The sequence below is a fragment of the Jaculus jaculus genome, chromosome 15 (assembly GCF_020740685.1).
Source record: "Jaculus jaculus isolate mJacJac1 chromosome 15, mJacJac1.mat.Y.cur, whole genome shotgun sequence".
Taxonomy (NCBI): Eukaryota; Metazoa; Chordata; class Mammalia; order Rodentia; family Dipodidae; genus Jaculus; species Jaculus jaculus.
The window spans coordinates 59,705,731-59,731,248 of record NC_059116.1 but is presented as its reverse complement, the minus strand read 5'-3'; the positions used below and the strand labels follow the sequence as shown (position 1 = coordinate 59,731,248).

Sequence of the window (25,518 nt, the reverse complement as noted above, 5' to 3'; positions counted from 1 at the left end):
TGATGACTAGGGATGTAGAACATCTTATATGCCATCTATATTTCTTCTTTTGAGAACTCTCTATTTAGTTCCATAGCCCATTTTTAATTGGGTTGTTTGATATTTTATTATTTAATTTTTTGAGTTCTTTGTATGTCCTAGATATTAATCCTCTATTAAATGTATAGCTGGCAAAGACTTTTCCCATTCTGTAGGTTGCCTCTTTGCTTTATTAACTTGTATCTTTTGATGGGTGTGTTAGTACCATTAAAATCCAAGGTTATAACTGTAAAAATTGATTCAATCTCTCTCATGTTGGAGGTTTTATAGGATTTGGTGCTCTCTTGGGCTTTGTGTATTTTACTGCCTGCTCTAGATTTGGTTATTGTGTTCTTCTGTGTGGACTATTCTCTGTAGTATTTTCTTTTTTTTTTTTTAATTTTTTTTTTTGGTTTATTTTTATTTATTAATTTGAGAGCAACAGACAGAGAATGAGGTAGAGAGAGAGAGAATGGGTGCACCAGGGCTTCCAGCCACTGCAGACGAATTCCAGATGCATGTGCCCCCTTGTGCATCTGGCCAACATGGGTCCTGGAGAATCGAGCCTCAAACTGGGGTCTAGGCTTCACAGGCAAGCACTTAACCACTAAGCCATCTCTCCAGCCCCTCCCTGTAGTATTTTCTATAGCTTGGCTTTGTGTTCAAATAGTTGTAGAGCTGGTTTTATCATAGGATGTTTTCCTTTCACCATCTATTATTAGGGATACTTTCACTGGGTATAGTAGTTTCAATTGAACACAATAGTTTCTTAGACTTTGAAGTGCTCCATTCCAAAGCCTCTGGCTTTCAAGGTGTCCATTGACACTATATGTGTAATATATATAGGTAATTCTGATGAAATTGCCTTTGTATGTACTGAGTTGTTTCTCTCTGGCTGTTTTTCATACTTTGTGTTTGTTTTCATTGCTTAGATTTTTAACTATGATGTGCCTTGAGAGTTTTTTCTTTAGTCCAGCCTGGTGTTCTGTGAGCTTCATGTGTCTGGATGGGTCTCTCTTTTGAGAAAGTAGGAAAGTTTTCTTCAGTAAATTTGTTGAATATGTTCTCTATGCCTCTGGCCCAAATGTCTTCTCTTTCTGATAATCCAGATACTTGGTTGTTTTAGGGTATCACACAATTCCCTCATACTCTGTTCATATCTTTCTTTGACTTTATCAGTTTTTTGATACCCAATTTCTTCTCATCCATTAGATCTGAGATTCTGTCCTCCATAAGATTACCTCTGCTAGTGAAGTTTTCTACAGAGGCTTTACAGGCTTTGTATCATTTTTTGTTTTGGTTACATTTTTCTGTATCATATCCACCCTTTGTCAAGTTCCAGTTTCAGGTTGTGGACTGATTTTCATAGTACTCCTTGGAATTCACTCTTGCAATTAATCATGTCTTTGTTAGAGTTAATCAACTGCTTATTGAGATCTTTTATTTGTTGACTCACCTTCAATTCATTTATCCCTCTTTTGAGGTCTCTTTGGTTTTCCTCAATTCAGTTAAACCTAGTGAATAAACCTGTGTGCTGTAAGAGATGATTCTATTACATTTCATTCATGTGATTATTGTTTATTTTTATGATTTGCTTCCAGATAAATTATTTGCTTGGTCATTGTCACATAACTTATTGTGCTTTCATTTTGGGATTTTGTCTCTGTTATCTCCTCTATGTTTTCATTGGAGACTTCCACTGTAGGACTATAGAATCTTGGTGGAGATTTTTCAGTTTGTTGTTTTGTGGTTTTTGTTTGTTTGGTTGGTTGGTTGGTTGGATTTTGCATCATGGTCTGCCAATCTCAGGTAAAATTCTTGTTTTATTAAGCAGAAAGAAAAACAGTGCCCTATATAGTATCTTCAGTGAGTGTTCTCCTTTGGGTTTGAACCAACTTGGAGTGGGATGGTTTTGTATCTGCAGATGCACAGGATGTGGAGGTTGCAAGTGTGCCAACAGCTCTGGGGTGGTTGTCGGCACAGAAGCTGCTGTTGGAGGTCTGGGATCTCTTCCTCCCTGACCACAGTCGTGCCTTGCCTGTCTGACTCAGGAGCTGTAGCACTTGCCCTGTTCTCCCACTGTGCCCCAGCTGAGCATGTTGGAGAGGACTCACTGGTATCCCCTGGCTGTGGTTGACAGATATTCCTGTGCTCTCTCTGTGTTGGGAGGGCACCAGAAGGCAGATGTTAGAGTAGGGAGGAGAGGAGAAGGGAAAGGCTCTACAACCAAACCATATTGGTGGCCACTATGGGGACATCAGTGCATGGAGGCATCCTGTAGCACTGCTTGGTGCACTCAGAAGAGGAGGCTGGAAGCCAGAGGGATCTTTCAGAACAGACGGTGTGGGGTGGAATGGAGGGGTATAAGAGAGTGTGGGGGTTGGGACCCCATGGGTATCACCAGGTCAGCTTTGGTTAAGGGGGGAGTGTGGGGAGTTTGTCTTCTCACTTGCTTGGGCTAGGTGACCTAGGGTCTAAGTGGCACACTCTCTGTATGTGTCACCTTCAGGTGGGTCACAGTGTGACCCTAGCCTGCTTGGCTTGCTTGGGGTCCAGGCAGTAGTGTTATTTACTGCCTAAGAATTTTGGAGTGTGATCTCCATGGGGATTCTTTGAGCATAGGGCTGATGATCCAAGCCAAGTTGCTCTTAACTGAGGAGATGTTCATGTTTTCTAGAAGTAGCTACCTCTGGGCCCCACAGGGGGGCAAGCTCACCTTACAATGACATATCAGCTTATCCCATAGGTGGCCCTTACTGTGAAATCAGCTCCAAGGGCATGTGGATGCTAAGGCTGCAGCCACGGTCTTGGTGGTTTGGGTATTCCAATCTAATGTATTATTTCTAAGCTTGGAAAAGTTGTTAGAACTGCCAATGTGGGGGTCCCAAACATGCCTGTAATTTTCACTTCCTAACCCAACCCAGGCCAGATCCCAAACATGTTGGCAATCCTATCTTGTCTGAGTTCATAGGCCCAACCAAGCCAGCATTTCAACAGTTGCCCCAAACACTCTTGTACCTCACCTGCACTGAGCACTCAGGCCCCAAGCAAGGTGGTAGCAGTGCACAGGCCCCAAATACACCAGCATCTTACCTGGTCTTAGTGCACAGGACCCAAAAGAGACTTACATTCTTGTTCTCTCTCTCTGGACTCAAATAGCATGTCTAATGGACAATTCCAGGTCAGTTGTAAGCTCACAAAGGTGAATTATTTAAGGGCAAAGATCTTGGTCAATTCTCTTCAGTGGTTCTTTCCTACCTGCCTGGAGGATTTTCTGCTTTACAGCAGGAAGTCAGAAACTGTATGATATGAACAGAGAAGCAAACAAGCTGAAGTAATAGACAAATAAATAAAACCAGCATCACCAACATTTACACATCCCCTCCATGCCTGCCAGATACTGCTTCCAGTTCCTTACCAGTAGATGAGAGGGAGAGTATGGATTTTTTTGATTCTTTGTGTGGATAAACTGAATGATAAAAAGAAGACAACTGCTCAAAATTGTGTAGACTTGAATCTAAATCATGACTGTGTCAGTGAGCAATTGTGTAATTATGGAAAAATCATGTAGACATCTGGATATGGTTTCTCATAAGGGGAATTTAGTAGATGATAGGTTAAGCCTCTCCTACCATTGCTATTCTGTCTATAGGCAGGGCTTGTAGAATAGCATAGGAATCTGGTAGCTCAGAAGCTGCAGCATGGGGAGGATCAGCAGGGGAGCATGCTTAAATTTAGGTTTGTGCACATGGTGGCCTGTGGTACAGCTGGGAGAAGGTGGAAAAGTGGCAGGAGGGGCCATTAAAGCCAAGAGGTAGTGAGGGAGAGAAAAGAGAGAGAATTAGACAGAATGCAGGGGGAGAGCGACAGAAGGATAAAGAGGTGTGTGTAGGGAGGAAAGCAGAAGGGAGGCCCAGATAGACAGACAGACAAAGGGATAGATGCTGTACAGCCAGAGACAGAGGACACATGGGCTTTCAAAGAAAAAGGGTAGAAGTGTGAGAGAGAAAATAGCCTCTGGAGAGTTGTTTGCCCTCCTGGAGAACTGTCCAGTGAGGGGAGATGAGAACCTTAGGTGGTTTGGAGGTGTGGGTTTGTAGACGGTGGTCTTCCTTACTCATAGCCAGGTGGCAGGGAAGTGATAGAGAAGGATGTGGGAGAGTTGCGAGACTCTGAAATTAAGTGTCTTTGCTTATATAAAAATGAACAGAGAGGCTGGAGATATAGCTTAGTTATTACGGTGCTTACCTGCAATGCCAAAGGACCTAGGTTTGATTCCCCAGGACCCACATAAGCCAGCTGCATAAGGTGGTACATGTATGTGGAATTTATTTGCAGTAGCTGAAGGCCCTGGCATGCCCATTCTCTCTCTGCCTTTCTTACTCTCAAATAAATAAATCAATAATTTTTTTAAAGAAAAGAAAGATTAGAGACAGTTTGAGGGAAAACTAGCTTCATGGACTCAGAGGCATGGGGATCATCTCTTAAAATTCTTCCTACTAAGAATGAAGCAGTGTTTTGATGGAGGCTTCTCTAATGTACTGTCAGGGATCATGTCTACATTCTTTTTTTTTTAATTAATTAATTAATTTATTTATTTATTTATTTGAGAGTGACAGACACAGAGAGAAAGACAGATAGAGGGAGAGAGAGAGAATGGGTGTGCCAGGGCTTCCAGCCTCTGCAAACGAACTCCAGACGCGTGCGCCCCCTTGTGCATCTGGCTAACGTGGGACCTGGGGAACTGAGCCTCGAACTGGTGTCCTTAGGCTTCACAGGCAAGAGCTTAACCGCTAAGCCATCTCTCCAGCTCATGTCTACATTCTTAATTCAAGAGGCTTAGGAAGTCCCAGTGGCATTCAGGGGTGGTCTGGAAGAATCAAGTTAACAGAGGGCCTAGGAATCCCTTAGCCTTAAATTTTCAGTTTTTAATATGTGTTGTGTGATATTTTAGTTTCTTATCTCATGTTTTTCTTTTGCTATATTAAGATTGGTTGATAAACATGCAAGACAAATTTCAAGTCAGTATAAAGCTGATATCCACTGGATGTTATAGCATTTATATATAAAATTACTTTAAGCATTATGTTTGTGCTTTTTTTTTTTCAAGGTAGGGTCTCACTCTGGCTCTGGATGACCTGGAATTCACTATGTAGTCTCAGGGTGGCCTCGAACTCACAGCAATCCTCCTACCTCTGCCTCCCGAGTGCTGGGATTAAAGGCATGCGCCACCATGCCCGGCATCAGCATATTTTAATGTGGGGTATGTGGTTTTGGTCCACATGGTGACTGGTGAGGTGGCCATCTTACAGTGAACAGTGTGGGTGCCTCAAATGATGGCCAGGCAGCTCTAACTCACTTGCTGGACTATGGAATATTGTTAAGGCTTCCAATCTATTATTGTGGATCATGAAGCTCTTGTGCTTTTTTAGAGGATGGATAATTCTACTTTGTTTCTCATGGGATTAATTTATTTCTAATGGAATATTAGATCTGAAAGGCAGGAACACAAAGATCAGAAAATGGCATTAAAAGCTAATACCACCTTGGCTCAAGGGAGCCCGAGTTCATTCCACTCAGGCCTCTCATTGATCACCCTGGGGCAGACATATCCGTGATAGCAGGGGCCACTCTTGACTTCCTGCTGAGTATAAGCTGGAGGTGATTTAGTCACAGTGAGGGTAAGTAATCAAGACGACAGCCACAAAGAAGCTACTCTCTCTGTGCCAGCTGTGCCCCATCACCTGGATGTGACAAGCGCTTCAGACTGAACCCAGAGATGAAAGACAAACCACCATCCCAAATCTATCTTTATCTTAAAGGGTAATGTTTCCATGCAGCCAAGTACTGACCACATAAAATATATAGATAGATGATAGATAGATAGAGATTGTGTATAAGCATGGAGTGCATAACTACATGTACTACTATGTGAAATATGTATTTATAAGGTAAAGCACAGAATAGCAACTCAGTAATTTCTCTATAATGTAGAAGTAATGAATTCCTAACAAGCCTGCTACTTTAAAAAATTATCATAGCCTTCCTGGCTTCTGTGTTCACCCAGGCCAACTCATCACCCAAAGTCTTATTAGGCTGAGTATGTAGGAAAGGTTTGGGCCGCTTGCAACCAGCGTGACTCTGGCTTTGTTGTGTTCTCTTGAGCTAATGGAGTCTACTCTTACTATGATTTTCTCATTCCCTGAAACATACACTGTATGTGCTGGAAAACCATCTATACTGTGCAAAATGCATGTTTATTGACCAAGAAATATCATAAAAACATGACAAAGCTTAAAGAAATACTTTATGGATTTATTTTTACAAACTGAAAAACAAATGGCTTAATAAAATGGCTTGTCTTTTTTTTTTCCCCAGTAACAGCTTATTGGCATGTATGTCCATTTTACCTAGAAAAGATTAGTTTTTATTTGTTGAAATAGTTGGAAATGGAAAAGAAAAATAAATAAACTTTCTTGGCTCAGAAAAAGTGACATTATATGCATATAAGTGTTCATTTTTTCACTAAAATATACTTGGTCAAAATAGAAAATATGAGATAAAAGAAACAACTAGGTTTTTGTGGGAAGGTGTCCGGAAGTGGCAGACCTGCAGCTGAGTCTCGCCTGCTGCTCAGAACAGACAAGTCTTTCAGTAGCATTGGAACTTGTGAGCATGGGTTGATGTAATCCCAGAGACTGCCTGTGTCTCTGCTTTACCTGTATCTTCTTGTCAGAGCCAATATGTTGCAGTCAGTTTCCTGTTGCTGACTGAAAACAGTCAGCCAACAGCAGCTTGCAGAAGGACAGGGTTTATTTTTGTTTACAGACTCGAGGGGAAGCTCCATGACAGCAGAGGGAAACAGTGGCATGAACAGAGGGTGGACGTCATCTCATGGCCAACATCAGGTGGATAACAGCAACAGGAGAGTAAGCCAAACACTGGCAAGGAGAAACTGGCGATAACACCCGTAAGCCAGCCCCAACAATACATTATCTCAAGCAAGTTCCAGTTCCCAAATTGTCACCATCTGAGGACCTAGCATTCAGAAGACATAAGTTTATGGGGGACACGTGAATGAAACCATCACACCATGTAATCAGCAATGTCTGGGATTGTTTGGTGGAACAAGATAACCCAACACAACTTGACATGGAAAGCACTTATAATTATTTCTATTAGCAAGGAAAAATAAGCCTCAAATGTGTGAGTTGTTAAAATTAGAACACAAATACATACAACACTTCACAATTTATATTAAGCTACTTGTTCATATTCTTCAAGTTACTATTACAGACAGTCTTTGGGCCTGTGCTCTGTCAGCTAGTACTTATGGAGCCACGGGAATTGGTTCTCTGTAGTTGGACTGTAGCTGTGCTTGAGACATGGAACCAGAGAAAAGGAGTCTGATAGACCATCAGAATGTTCTTGGCTCTTTTGCCCTTCCTAAGACAGGTTCTTAAAACTAGTGTTCTTAAAATGCATGGGAAGTTGACTACTATGCATACATAATTGTTTTTTACGGCATATACTAAAGATGTAGCTTCTTACTTATCATTCTAACACCTTATATACCCAGAGAAAAATCATTGATTGGTTCTGAAACACTTGTTTGAAAAAATTGTCAGTAAAAGCGTTTCCACCCTGGACTAGTGATGGCATTCTCTTTTCTGTCTCTACACTGTTCAGCCAAAAGCATAAACCTTGTCTTGTCCTCTTAAAGATTCTGACTCACTCTGCAACTTGAGCTTTATGAGCTTTATGGGAGAAGCATGAGCATAGGTGAGACTGAGCCAGATGTCAGACCATAGTGTCACTAACAACCGTAGACTTGACCCTGGAAAACCTGCAAGAACCATTTTGGAGCAGAGCTCTTCATCTGAGAAAGGTGAAGCCTAAATTAAAGAGTAGGATATTTGATACAATTGGCTTAAATTTAGAAGTTGGAATTTTAGGAGTGGGGGAATCTTTCAGGTGTTAACTAAGTTGCAGTAAATACAGAGTATCAAGGAACAATAGCATTGAATCATTACAAATACATAACTTGGTTCAACCTTTCTTGTAATAAAAGCCATATTATAACATATGCCAGACCAGGAACTATAATCAGTATCATCTGGAAGTGATAAAGCAGAAATGCATCTGTAATCCCTGGAGTTTCTCTGGATCCAAGTCTCATGACAGGAAAGAAAGAATGAACAACCCACCATATCATTTCATATTTTTATGTATTTTTCTACATCCACATAAGTTTTAGGTTAGTTTGGGTTTTTGAAGATAAGAAATTTGTCATGTGTGCAACTTAAGTCATGTGCAGTAGAATTACTTTCTTTGGTCAGAAAGAAATCTTTTCTAATGGTGTCAGATATTTATGTTAAGTAAAAATCTTCTCTGGGGGCCTTTTAATATGTTCTTTTTCTTTAGTGCTTGGTTTTATTTCAAATTTGTTCCTCTGTATTCATTCTCCTAAAACATTAAAGGGATGAAAAAGTCTGGTAATAGGGCGATCACTCCTCCATCACAGTCTGGTGTTTTCCTGGCTTCCAACACTCATCACCCATTGCCATACTTTCTACTATAAACTGTCTCTAGTGACTAGGTTTGAAGTGTCAAGTACATGTGATATGTGGGTATGCCAACATACACGCATTTGCACATACAAATGTACATATACACATTAGTTACAGAAACTTTTCTCTTTCCTGAACTTTTGTTTCTTCTGTTGGATTTTTGACTTTTGCAGACCAGACAATCTGCTTCCTCATACTCTCCACCCACTCTGTACACATTTCTACAAGTGCCCATTCAGAGGCACAAGTCTATCTTTCCAGAAGTATGTAAGCTGTTAGATTTGTGAAAATTAAATAATATAAACATTAATTTCTTCTACTTTCACATGAGATATGACCAATCTTCAACAAGAAGTTAACACTTGCATTTGTATGAATAGCCTTTTGAAAATAAAACATAATCAAAATTCAAAACAAGTTCAAACCAAGAATTCTCATGCCTTATGAAACACAAGTATAACCTTTGCTCCCACATAGGTTTTTGTGATGTTTCCAAATGTTTTTAATGTAATCGTTCCAAGTTGATCAATAATTGGTAAATAATGTACTATATCTTATAATGAGATTTTATACCAACTATATCACCAAGTATGAAAAGAGCTTTATTTTTGCTCTTTGAAATCGAAGTTTCATATGCATATCATTATCCTTTCAAAATAATCAATTTTTCTTTAACTGAAATTATTAATCATATTAATAATATAAGTGAAATCCCATCAGATCATCCTTGGGCACCAAAAGATTTCACTGAACTTCCGTCAAATTTATAAGAATGTTTTATTAAATTTCACCATGAAATGATTTCTTTTATATAAGAAATGTATTTTCACTACTGTCTAGACACTCATGAACAATGAAACTTGACATTCTTATCAGAACAAAGTCATACTATTGGAAACAGAACCGTCAGCAGAGCACAAAGTACAGTAGGAAGTGCTGAGTGGGATTTGATCACTGGAAAGGTTGAAGCCAGAGACAATGTCAGTTCCTAAAGCTCTTGCCCTAAATATGTTTCTCATTTGTGAAATATTTCCTTTCCTCCTTTCCAATACCTATTAAGCAACAAAACTGTTATATTTTAAAAAGTAAACATTTTATATTATGCTCATTGCAAATACCCTTTATGGAAAAATCCCATAAAACTGGAATAATTATCAAAATCTATGTCACCCATATATAATATATGATTACTCCAGTTGATGAGGTATAGTTTTATCTTTAAGTGCATTAAGGAAGTTATCTTATTAAAATAGTTTCCTGGATTCTAAAGTTTGCTGATCTATGATTTACTATTGTAGTTTTTTAATCAATGAAATGATCAATTAGTCCATGAATTCTATAGTTTGTTTTTTCTGGCTAACTCCACATCACTTATCAAGAGCAGCAAAATTAATATTTAAGCCACTGATCAATTATTCATCAAAATAAGAAGTATTTATTGAACATGTGCTACTAACTCTGCCTTGGTTTTGAGATGATTGTTCATTTTTAAACAAAGGGGAAAATTTTTCCATGGTAGAACTTGGAATTTGAAGATTCTAAGTAAAATCAAGGCTCAAATTTTGCAAAGGCTTTGTAAAGACATTATTGTATTAGTGCCATTACACTTTCTTGATGGGACTATATCACTGATTTTATGAGATTCTTTTGTTGCTACACAATATCTTTTCTCAAAACTAACACAAAAATGACCCAAGTACTACAGCAACATCTTGTCACCTGTTTCCTGCTAAAACATGTGGTTGCCTGTGTTTGACATAGTTCATGTTCAATAGACAAGAGAATAGCACCTCATATATGATTTTCAGATAATATCAATGAATTTACACCCTCTGTCTAGTGACAAAAGTATTTTCGCTAGAATACAAGGAGGGAAATTAACAGAGCACAGTCCTGAATCAGCTCTAAAACACAAAGAGTAAACTTGTTACAATTTAATGATGAGCATCATAATGTGATAATTTCTGACAACAACTCATCTGAAATTATCCTTTTAAAATACATTTCAATTGACACATAGTAACAGTATATATGTATAGAGCACAGTGACATTTTCATACATGTATAAAGCATGTAATGATAGGATGAGGCAGATCTATCACCTCAGTCAGACATTATTCCATTGCGTTGGGAACATGATTTTACTTTTCTGTGAAATGCAGAATTAATTTTTGGCAGTCTCTTCAACTCTTCAACTGCATGTCTTCATGAAAAGCCTAGCCACTGCTGCCCTCAGGAGATACCTCACAGCCAAGAAACAAGGAGTGGGTGGCCATGAAGAACAGTGACACATCTTGACAAGAGCCAACCTTTACAAGGTTCTCTGCCCTGGCCTTGTTTGAACATATGTTTCTAAGTAACTGAAGAGTCCACAGGGCAATGAGAGTGTCCACCTGGAGTGGGCCTGTGTCCTTCTAGGTCTGTCTCATGTTGGTATGATACCTAGGACTCAGTTTCTAGGCAGGTTCTTTTTTAAAATTTTAATTAATTTATTTTTTATTAATTAGTTTTGTACTCAGTGAATACAGTCAAGTTGGTACCATTGTTAGGCTCATCCATGTCCTAACCCTTCCCCCTGGCCCCTCCTTGTTGAGGTATATGGGTCTTGCATTGTGGAGGTAGCCACATTTATGGGTAGGAGGAAATGTCTTTGTATATCATGAACCAACATGTGGCTCTGAAATTCTTTCTGCCCCCTCTTCTTCAAAATTTCCCTGAGCCATGTTGGGTTCATTTTGGTTCTGCTTCAGTGATGAGGTCTTGGGAGCCTCTGTGTCTCTGGATATCTGATTTGGTAGGAGTTGATTGTCCTCTGTGTTGATCTCCTTCACCCTTGTACTGGTACCAGGTTCACCAAGAAAATAGCACCTTTGCTTGTTTTGCCAGTTGTTCTTAGTTTCACCTGGGGCCCTTTTGAGGTGTGATGGGGTGGTTCTCTCCTTAGGATCTGTGTCTATGTGAAAAAGAGAAACAAATTCTCCAATGGAGAGTAAAGTTAGCACCAGATAAGTGGAATAACCCTTATTTATTTTATAGAGAATTTAATAGGTCTAGGCCCTGTTGTAGCCCATGATTGGTGGTAGATTGATAATGGAGAATGGGCTCATGTTTGGGTATGGTTCTGACTTGTTTTCCAGCTGCAGTTATGGTTCCCACTCCACTGAGTGAATCAGTTAGCCAAATCAAGAGCAGTTCCCACCATGGCTGTGCACCACTACTGTACTTGTATGAGCATCACAACAGGTTATTTGCTGCTAAATAGGTTAGACCATGAGTTGCTTGGACAGATATTGGTCATTTCCCCCCAGTAGCCCATGTAGCACCTTCTGGCACTAGACACGCTGACTGTCTGGGGACTGACTCTCTTTCAGCCATGCCATTCCATTTTACACGTCAACTGCATATGGTGTCTTCAGCAGCAGGGTCTTACCACTAACCTTTGGTGGGTCATCAAGTACTCAGACAGAAATTTGTCTTTCTTTTAGGAAACCTTGTAGGTCTCTGATCAAAAGTTCATTGTGGATGATAGCCACCTGCTGGTACTGGGTGATACAGGTCAGTGCCCACTAGGAGAAAGAAGGAAAAGATAACTAATATAAACGAGTTAGAGAGAAGAGAGAGAGTGATTGAAGCTGTGGAAGATTAAGGTCAGTTTTTATTGTGCCCCCTCCAGTGCCTTGTGACTCAGGTTCCCACTAAGGGCCTGGTGAAGGTTCAGTCATTTGGTCTGCCTTTTAGGATGTAGAATTTTATGGTACCATTGCCATTTGGGTCTAGATTTTGTCCCTCAACCCCTCCTTTGCCTTCCCCTCCCTCCCAACCCACCCTATTTTCTAGACCTCACGATGATTTCTGGATATGTCAGCATCTTGGGTAGATTCAGATTAGACGCTATAGATGAGTGAGAGTATGCAGTGATTATCTTTCTGTGATTGGGTAAGTTCACTGAGAAGGATTTGTTCCATGTTCAACCATTTTGCTTCAAAGTTCATTGTTTCAATTTTTGTGACTGCAGTGTAGAATTCCATTGTGTAGATATACCACATCTTACTTATGTATTCTTCTAGTGATGGACAACTGGGTTGATTCCAGCTCTTAACTATTACAAATTGAGCTGCAATAAACATGGTTGATCAAATCTATCTGGACTGAGGCTTACAGGTTTTAAGTTACATTGCCGGTAAGGGAATAACTGGGTCTGTTGGTAACTATAGTCAGCTGTTTTTAGGAGTCTCCATATTGACTACCCCTGTTTTAAGTTTTCAGTATCAGGGCTGTATTCCCTCCCATGGAGCAGGACTCAAGTCCAGTTGGAAGGCAGTTGGTTTCCATCATGATAGATGTGCCACTATTGCACCTGTTGGCTCATTTGGCCTGGCTGGGCAATTATAAGTCTTGCAGGGTACACTATTGAGTATCTTCACTGGTGGTATCTCTTTCTCCCATTGAACTGCACGTAGAATGGCTTCTTCCAGCTTTCTGTCAGCTGGTCTACATGGAGAAAGTTATCAGCTCAGTTTCAACAGGATTTCTCAGTGGCCTTGCAGCCCAAGTATGTGGAGTGTTCAGCAATAGGGTCTTACCATCTATTCCTGGTGGGAAACCAAGGGCCTCAACAATGGCCTATAATGTTTTGAGGGGGGATCAGGGACCTCCCTGGCCAACAACTCACTGAAAGGTATCCCATCCCTGGCACTGAAAATTTTCTAGCAATGATCTACATCACCTGAGTGTCCCATTGTCCAAAACCGGATGATTCCATATGATTTATTTATATCATCTTAGATTTTTATTATCCCTCCTTCCACCTTTCTTTTACTCAATCTCTTCTTCTAACCTCACTTTGGGCATTTTCACCCCCATTAACCTATTCTTCTACTTGCATATCTACAATACCATCCTATTAAGTATCCTCCTCCCTTCCTTTCTCTCCCATTTATATCTCTTTTTTAGTTTACTGGCCTCTGCTACTGAATTTTTTCCTTCTTACACAGAAGCCCAATCATCTGTAGCTAGAATCCATGTATAAGAGAGAACAGGAGGTGTTTGGCTTTCTGGGCCTGGCTTACCTAACTTAGTATAATCCTTTCCAGGTCCATCCATTTTTCTGCAAATTTCATAACTTCATTTTTCTTTACTGCTGAGTAGAACTCCATTGTATAAATGTGCCACAACTTCATTATCCACTCATCAGTTGAGGGACATCTAGGCTGGTTCCATTTCCCAGCTATTATGAACTGAGCAGCAATAAACATGGTTGAGCACATACTTCTGAAGAAATGAGATGAGTCCTTAGGATATATGCCTAGTAGTGTTATAGCTGGGTCATATGGTAGATCAATTTTTAGCTGTTTTAGGAACCTCTACACTGATTTCCACAATGGCTGGGCCAGATTGCATTCCCACCAACAGTGTAGAAGGGTTCCTGTTTTCCACATCCCACCAGCATTTATGATCACTTGTTTTCATGATGGTAGCCAATCTGACAGGAGTGAGATAGAATCTCAATGTAGTTTTAATCTGCATTTCCCTGATGACTAGGGATGTAGAACATTTTTTTTAGATGCTTATACTCCATCCATATTTTTTCTTTTGAGAACTCTCTGTTTAGATCCATAGCCCATTTTTTAATTGGCTTGTTTAATTTCTTATTATTTATCTTTTTGGGATTTTTGTATAGCCTAGATATTAATCCTCTATCAGATATATAGCTGGCGAAGATTTTTTCCCATTCTGTAGGTTGCCTCTCTGCTTTATTCATAGTGTCATTTGCAGTACAAAATCTTTGTAATTTCATAAGGTCCCAGTGTTTAATCTGTGTTTTTGTTGCCTTTATGCTTTTTTCTTTCAAGGGGGAAATCTACACTTGACAGCAAAGTCACAATGTTATTAGTGAGGACTGTTGTATTTGTTTAATGTTCCCATTTCTGTTTGCTCAAGCTTGTCCATCTACAGTGTCTAAATAAAGTTAGACTTGGCTAGAGAGCATATTCTAAAGAACTGGTCAGCTGCTTTTAACCAATGCAATTAGATCCCCATAAAAGTGGGAGAAGGGAAGAAGTCCATAAAATTAAAACTACTTTCCCCCTAAAAAAATAAAATACAAACACCCATATCCCTACAGCTATCCCTGATGACTACCTTCATTCACAGTACTTTTTACTTAAACCATGATGGGAGAAACAAACAAAAGCAGGGAGCCATGGCTTTTACATGTTTCATAGCAATCGAGATGATACTTCTAGACTCTGCTCATGCTTTACCACAGTGAATCATGACAAGACATAGATTTGTTAATGTGCATTTAATCACCAAAGGACTGAAGATGCCTGGGCTTTATTCTGTAATGTTTCTACGACTGTGTCCACTAAATGCAAACAAAATAAAAAAAAGGAGGAAGTCTTGGCAGAACAGGAGAAGTGATGCACACTTGATGATCAGATCAATTTAAATATTGTTCATGGCACATAGCCTAGTCCATGCTCTTGCTTTTATATGGCTTGGGCTTCGTTGGTCTTCCACTGCTCTACTACATCAATTGCTAATGGATCATCTGGATTAGGAGCACTTAACAAAGCCTGGGTCGATAGCAGAACTGTGCAGATCTGCAGTGCTCAGGATCAATTATCTTTCAAAATATCTTAACATATTCTTCCCAACTTGTCTACATTAGGATGATAAATTTTGGTCATGAAATGTACTTTAGGTGCTGCCATTGCTATTCTTCTGGAAGGAATAATTCAAGTTTAAAAGTCCCTCCCTCAAAGGGGGAATACTGGGAACCAGCAATGATCACATGAAAATAACGGGTGTTGCTTTCATCTGGTTTTGCTTTGATGTCAGGAATGGGTTGTGCTAGCAAACACTGGGTTTCCTTAATGATCAAGGGGGCATCCTGGCCATCTTGTCAGATCCCAACTCCAGCATCTGCTCTTGTCTCCTGCTCCGTTCATCTCACACCTCTGTAGAACTTTTATCATGAAGGGATGTTGGACTTTCTCAAATGCTTTCTCTGAATCTAATGAGATGATCATGTGATTTTTGTCCTTAAGTCCAATTATATAATGAATTACATTTATTGATTTGCATATGTTGAACTATCCCTGCATCTCTGGGATAAAGCCTACTTGGGTCACAGTGAATGATCTTTCTGATATATTCTTGTATTCTGGTTGCAAATATTTTGTTGAGAATTTTTGCATCTATGTTCATGAGGGAGATTGGTCTGTAATTTTCTTTTTGTTTTATCTTTGCCTGGTTTTGGTATCAGGGTGAAGCCAGCTTCATAGAAGGAGTTTGGTATGATTCCTTCTTTTTCCATTTTATGGAAAAGCTTAAGAAGCAATGGTGTTAGTTCTACCCTGAAGGTCTGGTAAAATTCAACAGTGAATCCATCTGGGCCTGGGCTTTTTTTAGTTGGGAGATGTTTGGTAACTGCTCAGATCTCCATGTTTGTTATAGGTCTATTCAAGTGATTAATCTCATCTTGATTTAATTTAGGTAGGTCATATAAATCAAGGAAATCATGCATTTGTTTCAAATTTTCATACTATGTGGAGTATATGCTTTTATTGTATGTCCCTATGATTTTTTGAGTTTCTCTGCTATCTGTTGTGATCTTCCCTTTTTCATTGCTAATTTTATTAATTTGTGTCTCTTCTCTCTCTCTTTTGGACATATTTGCTAAGGGTTTATCAATCTTGTTTATCCTTTCAAAGAACCAACTCTGTTTCATTGATTCTTTGGATTTTTTGTTTGTTTGTTTCTATTTCATTAATTAATGCCCTAATTGTTATTAGTTAATCCCATCTACTGATTTTTTTGTTTGCCTTGTTCTTTTTTTTCCAAGGCTTTAAAGTGAAGCATTGGGTTGTTTACTTGTGACCTTTCTAACTTCTTAATATAGGCATGCAAAGCTATAAATTTACCTCTTAGGACTGCCTGCAATGTGTCCAAGAGGTTTTGGTATGTTGTGTTCTCATCATTTGACTATAAATTTTTGAATTCCTTCTTGATTTCTCCATTGACCAATTCATCATTTAGTAGTGTGTTGTTCAGTTTCCATGATTTTGTGTATGTTCTATAGCTTTTCTTGCTGTTGATTTGTAGTTTGATTCCATTGTGGTCAGATAGAATGCAAGGAATTATTTCAATTTTCCTTTATTTGTTAAGATTTGCTTTGTGTCCTGATATATGGTCTATTTTAGGGAATGTCCATGTGCTGCTAAAAAGAATGTATATTCTGCAGCATTTGGATGAAATGTCCTGTATATAGCTGTTAGGTCCATTCCTTCTATGACCTCATTTAGTACAGATGCCTCTCTATTTATTTTTTCCTGGGATGACCTGTCAAATGCTGAGAGTGGGTGTTGAAGTCACCTACTACCACTGTGTTTGGTGTTATCTGTGACCTTAGTTCTAATAGCATTTGATGAATTTGGGGCCCCCATGTTAGGTGCATTGATGGTTAGGATTGTAATGCCCTCCTGTTGAAATGTGCCTTTAATCAATACAAACTGACCTTCATTATCTCTTTGAACTAATATTGGCCTGAAGTCTATCTTGTCAGATATTAGGATAGTAACCCCTGCTTGTTTTCTAGGTCCATTTGCTTGAAACACCATTTTCCAACCTTTCACCCTCAGATAGTGTCCACCCTCTCTAGAAAGGGGGGTTTCTTGGAGGCAACAAATTGAAGGATCCTGCTTTTTATCCTAGTCTGCAAACATATGTGTTTTGGTTGGGCCTTGAGGCTGTTGAGACTAAGAGATATTGTTGAAAGGTGTGTATTCATTTTCACCATTTTTTTGTAGTTATTCCAGTTTTACCTTTGCTCTCTTGTGTTAACTAGTATTTGAATATTGTTTGTTTTTTCCTGGTTCCTTATATGTGTGCTTTACTTTTTCTTCTGCACAGAGGATTCTTTCAAGTAGTTTCTGTAGAGCTGGATTTGTCTTCAAATACTCCTTTAGCCTGCTTTTGTCATAGAATGTCCTAATTTCTCCATCTATTAGAATGGATAGCTTTGCAGCATAAATTAACCTTGGTTAACAGTTGTTTTCTATCAAAACTTGGAATACATCACTCCATGCCCTGCTGGCTTTTAAAGTTTGTGTTGAGTAATCTGCTGTAATCCTGATAGGATTGCCTTTGTAGGCAACTTGATTTTTCTCTCTAACTGCTTTCAATATTTTGTCTTTTGTTTGTGTGTTTGGTAGTTTGATTATAATATGGTGAGGAGAGGTTCTTCCCAGGTTTTGTCTGGCTGGTGTTCTAAAGAATTCCTGTGTCTGCATTGGCACCTCTTTCCTAATTTGGGGGAAATTTTCTTCTAGGATTTGATGAAGATGCCTACTATGCCTTTGGAGTGAAATTCTTCTCCTTCTACTATGCCCTGAATTCTTAGGTTTGATGTTTTCATAGCATCCTGAATATCTTGAAATTCCCACTCATACTTTTCTATTAGTTTGTCTTTCTCTTTGTTGGACTGTATTAGATCTGCCACCTGGTCTTCTAGCTTAGATATTCTGTCCTCTCCTTCATCCATTCTACTGGTGACATTTTTACAGAGTTTTTTTTTTTTATTTCATCAACTGTGTTCTTTATTACTAGTAATTCTAACTGGTTTTACTTTATTATTTCTATTTCATTACTTATGTCAAGTATTGACCTCTTTATTTCATTAAATTGGCATCCTGTGTCTTCTTTTAATCCTTAGATCTCTTCTTTGACTTCTTTGAACATATTTATAATCATTCTTTTGAAATCTTTCTCACGCATTTCCTCTAACTTGTTCTCAGTGGAGGTCATTTCTGATGCATTAATACTTTTTGGTGGATTTATATTGTCTTGATTTTTGGTGTTTCTTGTGTTATGATGTATATATTTTTGCATGTTGGATTATTTAGTGATTGTATTTTCGAGTTAGCTGGGTATTATTAGATGTATCAATCAATCTGATGTTATATAACTTCAGGGTAGGAGCTTAAGGTGCTAGGTGTGGCTATCAAGACTCTCAGAAAAAGAAATAAGGGACATGGTCCTATTTTCAATAGCAACAACAACAACAACAAAAAAAAAACCCTTGGAATAACATTAACCAAAGAAGTGAAAGATCTATACAATGAAAATATAAAAAAACTCAAAAAAGAAATTGAGGAGGACTTGATAAAATGGAAAGACTTCCCATGCTCCTGGATAAGCAGAATTAACATTGTGAAGATGGCAATCCTATCAAAAGCAATATACAGATTTAATGCAATTCTAATTAAAATCCCAACATTTTTCTTCACAGAGGTAGTAAAAGTGATCTCAAAGTTCATATGGAAAGGCAAAAGGCCTCGGATATCCAAGCATATCCTCAGCAAAAGAAATACCTCTGGAGCCATCACCATACCTTATCTAACGCTCTATTCCAAAGCCATAGTAATAAAAACAGCATAGTACTGGCATAAAACAAGAGTATAGATAAATAGAATAGAATCAAGGACCCAGACTTTGGGTTAAGCAACTACAGCTACTTGATATTTGATATTTGACAAAGATCCTAGCAATATAGGTTAGAAAAAAAGTGATCTTCCTTTTTTTTTTTTTCTTTTGAGAGAGAGAGAGAGAGAGAGAGAGAGAGATTGAGAGAGAATTGGCATGGCAGGATGTTCAGCCTGCTTCAAGTGAATTCCAGGAGCATGTGCCTTTTTGTGGCATATATGTGACTTTGTGCACTTGCATCACTATGCCTCTGGCTAGGTGTGACCTGGAGATTTGAATATGAGTTCTTAGGCATCACAGGCAAGCAACTTAACTGCTAAGCCATCTCTTCATCCCATGATCCTACTTTTGCAAAACATCTCATTCAAGAATATATGTTGAGCCGGGCGTGGTGGCGCACGCCTTTAATCCCAGCACTCGGGAGGCAGAGGTAGGAGGATCGCCATGAGTTCGAGGCCACCCTGAGACTCCATAGTGAATTCCAGGTCAGCTTGGGCTAGAGTGAGACCTTACCTTGAAAAACCAAAAAAAAAAAAAAAAAAAAAAAGAATATATGTTAATACATGTTGTTTGGAGGATTAATTTTCTTCTTCCTGACCCCAACATCAAGAATACATGATATATCTTGGATATAGCTTGAGAAATGATGATACACAATGTGCCCATTCACATGCCTAAATGAATCAACAGTTTCTGGAGTATCTTTCTTTTCACTCTACCACAATCGCTAACATTTTTGCATTCCATCTATCTTTCTTCAGTGCCCTTCAGCAGACCTCTGTTTAACTGCCCTTTGTGGGGAACAAGAATGCTCCCCAGATAGACGGTTCTGCTTTGTTTTCCTGATACAAACTTCAATTTGTCACTAATAAGCTTCCTATACTCTTAGAAAAGTAGTCATCTCATGTAATGGTGAATAACACATACTTCCAGGAAATGTATGACTGACCTTCCTTGATTTCTCTTCTGCACATGTTGTCCTTGCATCTCAATGACATTGATTGAGTTAATCTGACCAAGCAGTTTACTAAACAGTGTAAGGAATGGAACAAAATAAGCAAATCAAGGTGGGTGCTCATACCTCTACTCCCAAAATTTGAAAGGTGGATTCAGAAGGATCAGAAGTTCAAGTCATTCTTGTTACTTAACCAGTTTGAGTCCAGCCTAGACTACATGAGACCCTGTAAAATATACTAAAAATGGAACAAAGTGCTTGACCAAAGAATATTGTGTTTGCCACATTGTAGTCTATTTTAATTGTTGTATCTCTGCATTTCAAAAGGGAAATGAAAGAAACTCAGAACATAGATATTCCAAGAGAGAAGCATGGCATATGTGTAACAGGCTGCAAATTAAGTTCTAGGAGATACTGGTACTAATACACAAGCTCAGGGGCAATTTTGACACTTATCTAGACTTCAATACATGTACAATATGTGTATGGATATATACACATGCATATACATATATTTCTTATGGACTACGGAAATTTATGGATCACAAGAAAATCAAGTAGAGAGCATAGCAATCTGCTATGCCCTTACTGTCCTGCATCATATAAGCATTGATTCCTCAAAGGTCAATATCATGGCCAGAGTGGTACATTTCTATAGTCAATAAAATAAGTCTACACTGACAACTATTTATCACATAAAGTTTATAGTTTCCATTTAGGTTCACTCTGGCTGTGCTGACAATGAAATAGATTTTGAAAGTGTATGATTCCATTTTAATACCATACAGAATATTTTCTCATTGGTAAAAATCTCTCACAACTATCTCTTCATTCCTTCTCACTCCACCTCTTATATCTCACCTATCTCTCCATACTACTGTCTTTATAGTGTGGCCTTTTCTAGAATGCCCTGCCATGAAATCACACAGTCTAAAACTCAGGTCAATTACCTTCTTTTGCTTGTAATATGAATGCAATTATGGTTGAGACTTTTTAACATGCAAAAAGATATGAGTTAATATTATTCATATTTTTAGTATTAGATGAGAATCTTTACCTTTAACTATTAAATAGTTCCATAAGCCACACCCTATAATAAATCAATTGAAATTGAAATTTTAGGAAAGCATTCCTAGATGTCCTAATGTCCTAAAGAGAGAATTTGCAAAAAGACTGAATTTAAGTCAAAAGATAAATGTGGGCTGGAGAGACAGATTTGTGGTTAAGGTACTTGCCTGTAAAGCCTCCGGACCCAGGTTCAATTTCCCAGTACCCATGTAAGCCAGATGCACAAAGTGGTACATACATCTAGAGTGCATTTGCAGTTCCCAGAGGCCCTGGCACATCCATATTCTCTCTCTCTCTCTCTCTCTCTCTCTCTCTCTCTCTCTCTCTCTCTCCCTCTCTCTCTCTCTCTCTCTCTCTGTCTTTCTCTCTCTGTGTTTCTCTCTTCCTCTCTCTTTAAAATAAATAAATAAATAAAATATTGTAAATTTAAAAAAGATGAATGCAATATACCTTTCAGGAGTTTAACTTTACTTGAACACTGAGGGAAGCATGAATATGTTTTTAGTAAAATACAGAATTTTCATTAGGATAAAACAAGACTTAAAGGAAATATTGTGCTCACATAGAAGTGTTTCTACCCTAAGGCCTACCTTTACTCTCATAAACAGCAAAAATTCATGGTCCTCCTCTATCAGAAATTTCTCAGTGGGCCACTTGAGAAGCAATTCTAAGGGGATTTAATTTAAAACAAGATAAACTTTTATGATTGGATATGCTTAAGATCAGGTTTCCTAGGAAGTCAACTCTGAGGCAGATTCCTACTTAGAAAATTCTTGGATTTTTCTCCCGGCAACATTCCTACAGCTGAGTAAAAGAGGTAGGTTTGACGGGGCAGGTGGCTGAGCTGAGAACAAATGCCACAGGAGGAAGACCTCAGCCGTGTGGGTGAGCTCCATCCAGGCCAGAGTCTGAGGACTTACACTTCCAGTGACGGCCACTGAGACAGTTAATACAGCATATTCTGAGTCAATCAAAAAATAAAAATAAAAACCTTAAATCCTGAAATTCCAAGTTTATCTTCCCTAAATTTTTTCTCAAATTTGATTTCCTGGTCAAATTTAAGACAAGCAAATAAAAGATTCTTCCTTCATTGGAAAATATCACTTTGGGGCTAGAGAGATGGTTTAGTGATTAAGGCTCTTGCCATGCAAAGGCAAAGGACCCAGGTTTGAATCTGTAGAACACACATAAGCCAGATGCACAAGGTGGTGCATGTGTCTGAAGTTCGTTTGCAGTGGCTGGATACCCTGGAGTGCTCTCTCTCTCTCTCTCTCTCTCTCTCTTTCTCTCTCTCTCTCTCTTTCTGTCTCTCCCCCCCCATCTCTCTTCCACCCTCCCTCAAATAAATAAATAAAAATAAAATATTTTAGCCGGGCGTGGTGGCGCACGCTTTTAATCCCAGCACTCGGGAGGCAGAGGTAGGAGGATTGCCATGAGTTCAAGGCCACCCTGAGACTACCTAGTTAATTCCAGGTCAGCCTGAGCCAGAGTGAGACCCTACCTCGGAAAAAAAAAAAAAAAAAAGGGTAGCAAAAAAATAAAATATTTTAAAAGAAGAAAATATCACTTTAATGTTAATAATGTTCTTATTAAAGAAAGTAGCTTCTGAAATCTATTTAAGATAAACCATTTAATCACATGTGAATGTTTTGTATCAGGTTTCCTAAAAAATTAATTTAATCAAATTACAAAACTGTTAAAATATTTATATAAGCATGATGTGCCTTGGATAATGGACATGGGGAAATGCTTCTTATGCCAGTAGGACCTGTCTTGCTTTGAACAGGTCCTGTGCCGCCTCAGCCGCCCCTCTGTGAGGATGATCAGTTTACTTGTGTGTACACACTGCAGTGTGTCCCTGCCTCTGGAAAGTGTGATGGACGGGAAGACTGCCCAGATGGGTCTGATGAAATGGACTGCTCTCCCAGCCCCTCTCCTCAGCTCTGCAGTGACACAGAATTCTGGTGCTCAGCAAACCACTGCATCCCATCCCTCCTCCTATGTGACGGAGTGGCCGACTGCCCATTTCAGGAAGATGAATCCAGATGCTGTGAGTTATTTTTACTAATTCAAGTAAGAAATTCTACTTGGAAATGAAAGAGTGATCTTGACAGATAGAATTCTGTCGAGTCTTTCAATAAGCATATTATCAGTAAAAGTGCTTTGAAGTGTCATGTTTCCACACACACCATGTAGTTCTTGCTTGCCATTTCTGGAAGCACTTTATTTGAGGCTGTACTAATTTTCATTAAGCTTCTCTTATTTCCTTTTTTTAATTTAGCCCAAGGTCATTATATTTGTTATCTTAATAAGGTCCAGTGAAAATTACACTTATAATTTATTCCCTCCTGAAATGTTCATAAAGAGGTTCAAGTCAATGTCTGGAAACATACAGTGATTTATGTAAGCATGTATTAGAGTCTGAGAATGAATAATTACTTGGGTAGATGTTTTGTCACTGAAAGCTCATAGTGTTTTAAATCCTAAAGGCATGGGCTACCTGTACACCCTGGGGAAGATACTGTGTGCTGCTTATTTAACTTAATGGACTGCCAGAGGAATTTGAGGACAGACCTACAAATCCCAAGCCCTGAATTCAGCAGCTCCTAAGTTTTCTTTTGGGGGGGAGGGGGGTTCAAAATAGGGACTCACTCTGGCCCAGGCTAGCCTAGAATTCACTATGTAGTCTCAGAGTGGACTTGAACTCATAGCAATGTGCCACTACACCCAGCTAGGAAAAATGTTCATTAAGAAGAAATCACACATTTTTAACAGTGAGTGTGTAACCATGAAGCCACCAACATATCACCTATTTGTTTGCCTGTTTTTTTTTTTTGTTTGTTTGTTTTGTTTTTTTAATTTGAGAGCGACAGACACAGAGAGAAAGACAGATAGAGGGGGAGAGAGAGAATGGGCGTGCCAGGGCTTCCAGCCTCTGCAAATGAACTCCAGACGCGTGCGCTCCCTTGTGCATCTGGCTAACGTGGGACCTGGGGAACCGAGCCTCGAACCGGGGTCCTTAGGCTTCTCAGGCAAGCGCTTAACCGCTAAGCCATCTCTCCAGCCCTGGTTTTTTACTTTGTTACACTGTGTTGCAGTTAAAGTGAGGGCAATAGCAATTAGAGTCCAGAAAACACACATGATCATGCATTTGAGCTCCTGAAAATCATATTGGGATATAACTATAAAAAGGAAACAAAGAAAGAAATATAGTTGGGCATCTGGAAATTTAAGGATCATTGGGGAGGAGGAGCTTAATAAAATGAATGAGAAAGTTGAGCAACTTTTGGATTTTTAGATGTTATTTGCCTTAAATTAGTGAAAATTTTGTCCTGGTTGAGACATGGTGATTTTTTCCATCTTTCTATTTCCACTTGTATATTCTCTCTGTGATTAAAAAAAAAAAAAACTTGTCAGTTCTTATGATGTTTTCTTTGAGGTAAAGTAAGCAAATGGAAATGAATCAAAAGGAGAAACCTGTTCCCATCAAGGCTGTAATGTAATTTGGCTGACAGAAATAATATTATGCTCAATATAGTCCCATGGTGTTTGGCTTCAAATAAGAATGCTATTTAAAAGAAGCTTAGGAAAGTACTGAGCCCTCACAATTTCAGGCATCCATTAGAAATTTAGAGGCTAACTAGTTATTTATATGAAATTTCCTTCTTAAACCCCAGTGAGGACAAAATGCAAAATTACAGAATTAAAGCACTTCATGGCCACAGTTCAACTAAGCATCTAAAGAAATAATGATTTGCTCCCCTATTAATGTAGCATAGCATTTTAAACTCAGATCATTCATTCACAGATCTTTGTTAAAAACACAATTGGAGAGATTGCTTAGTGGTTAAGGCATTTGCTTGCAAAGCCAAAGGATCCCAGTTCAATTCTCCAGGACCCATGTAAGCCAGATGGAGTTCATTTGCAGTGGCTGGAAGCGCTGGTGCACCCATTCTCTCTCTCTCTCTCTCTCTCTCTCTCTCTCTCTCTCTCTCTTTCTCTTTCTCTTTCTTTCTCTCTCTCTCTCTCTCTCTCTCTCTCTCTCTCTTTCTCTTTCTCTTTCTTTCTCTCTCTCTCTTCCACTTTCCCTCTCTCAAATAAATAAATAAATAAAATATATTTGCAAAAACACAATTGGACCAGGCGTAGTGGCACACACCTTTAATCCCAGCATTAGGGAAGCAGAGGTAGGCAGATCACCATGAGTTCAAGGCCACCCTGAGACTACATAATGAATTCCAGGTCAGCCTGGGCTAAAGTGAGACCCTAACTTTAACAGCCCCCCCCCCCCCCCGCAAAAAAAGAAATGGTAACACATAACATACAAGGCATCAGTGACTCAGGTCATATAGCACTGTAGAGCACATTATATAGTGGTGAAGGAAACCAATCAGTGCAAACAATGAGTTCAGGGACAGG

General features: G+C 38.9%; 1 protein-coding gene and 1 pseudogene across 1 annotated transcript in view; one reads left to right on the top strand and one right to left on the bottom strand.

The window, feature by feature from the left end:
* Positions 1-25,518, top strand: part of Malrd1 (MAM and LDL receptor class A domain containing 1) — a 771,085-nt gene that overhangs the window by 599,130 nt on the left and 146,437 nt on the right. Inside the window, exon 34 of the mRNA XM_045134762.1 lies at positions 22,886-23,149. Coding sequence (XP_044990697.1) covers positions 22,886-23,149 — 264 coding nt within the window. The remainder of the gene's footprint in view (positions 1-22,885; positions 23,150-25,518) is intronic.
* LOC123455108 lies at positions 15,036-20,050 on the bottom strand (annotated as a pseudogene).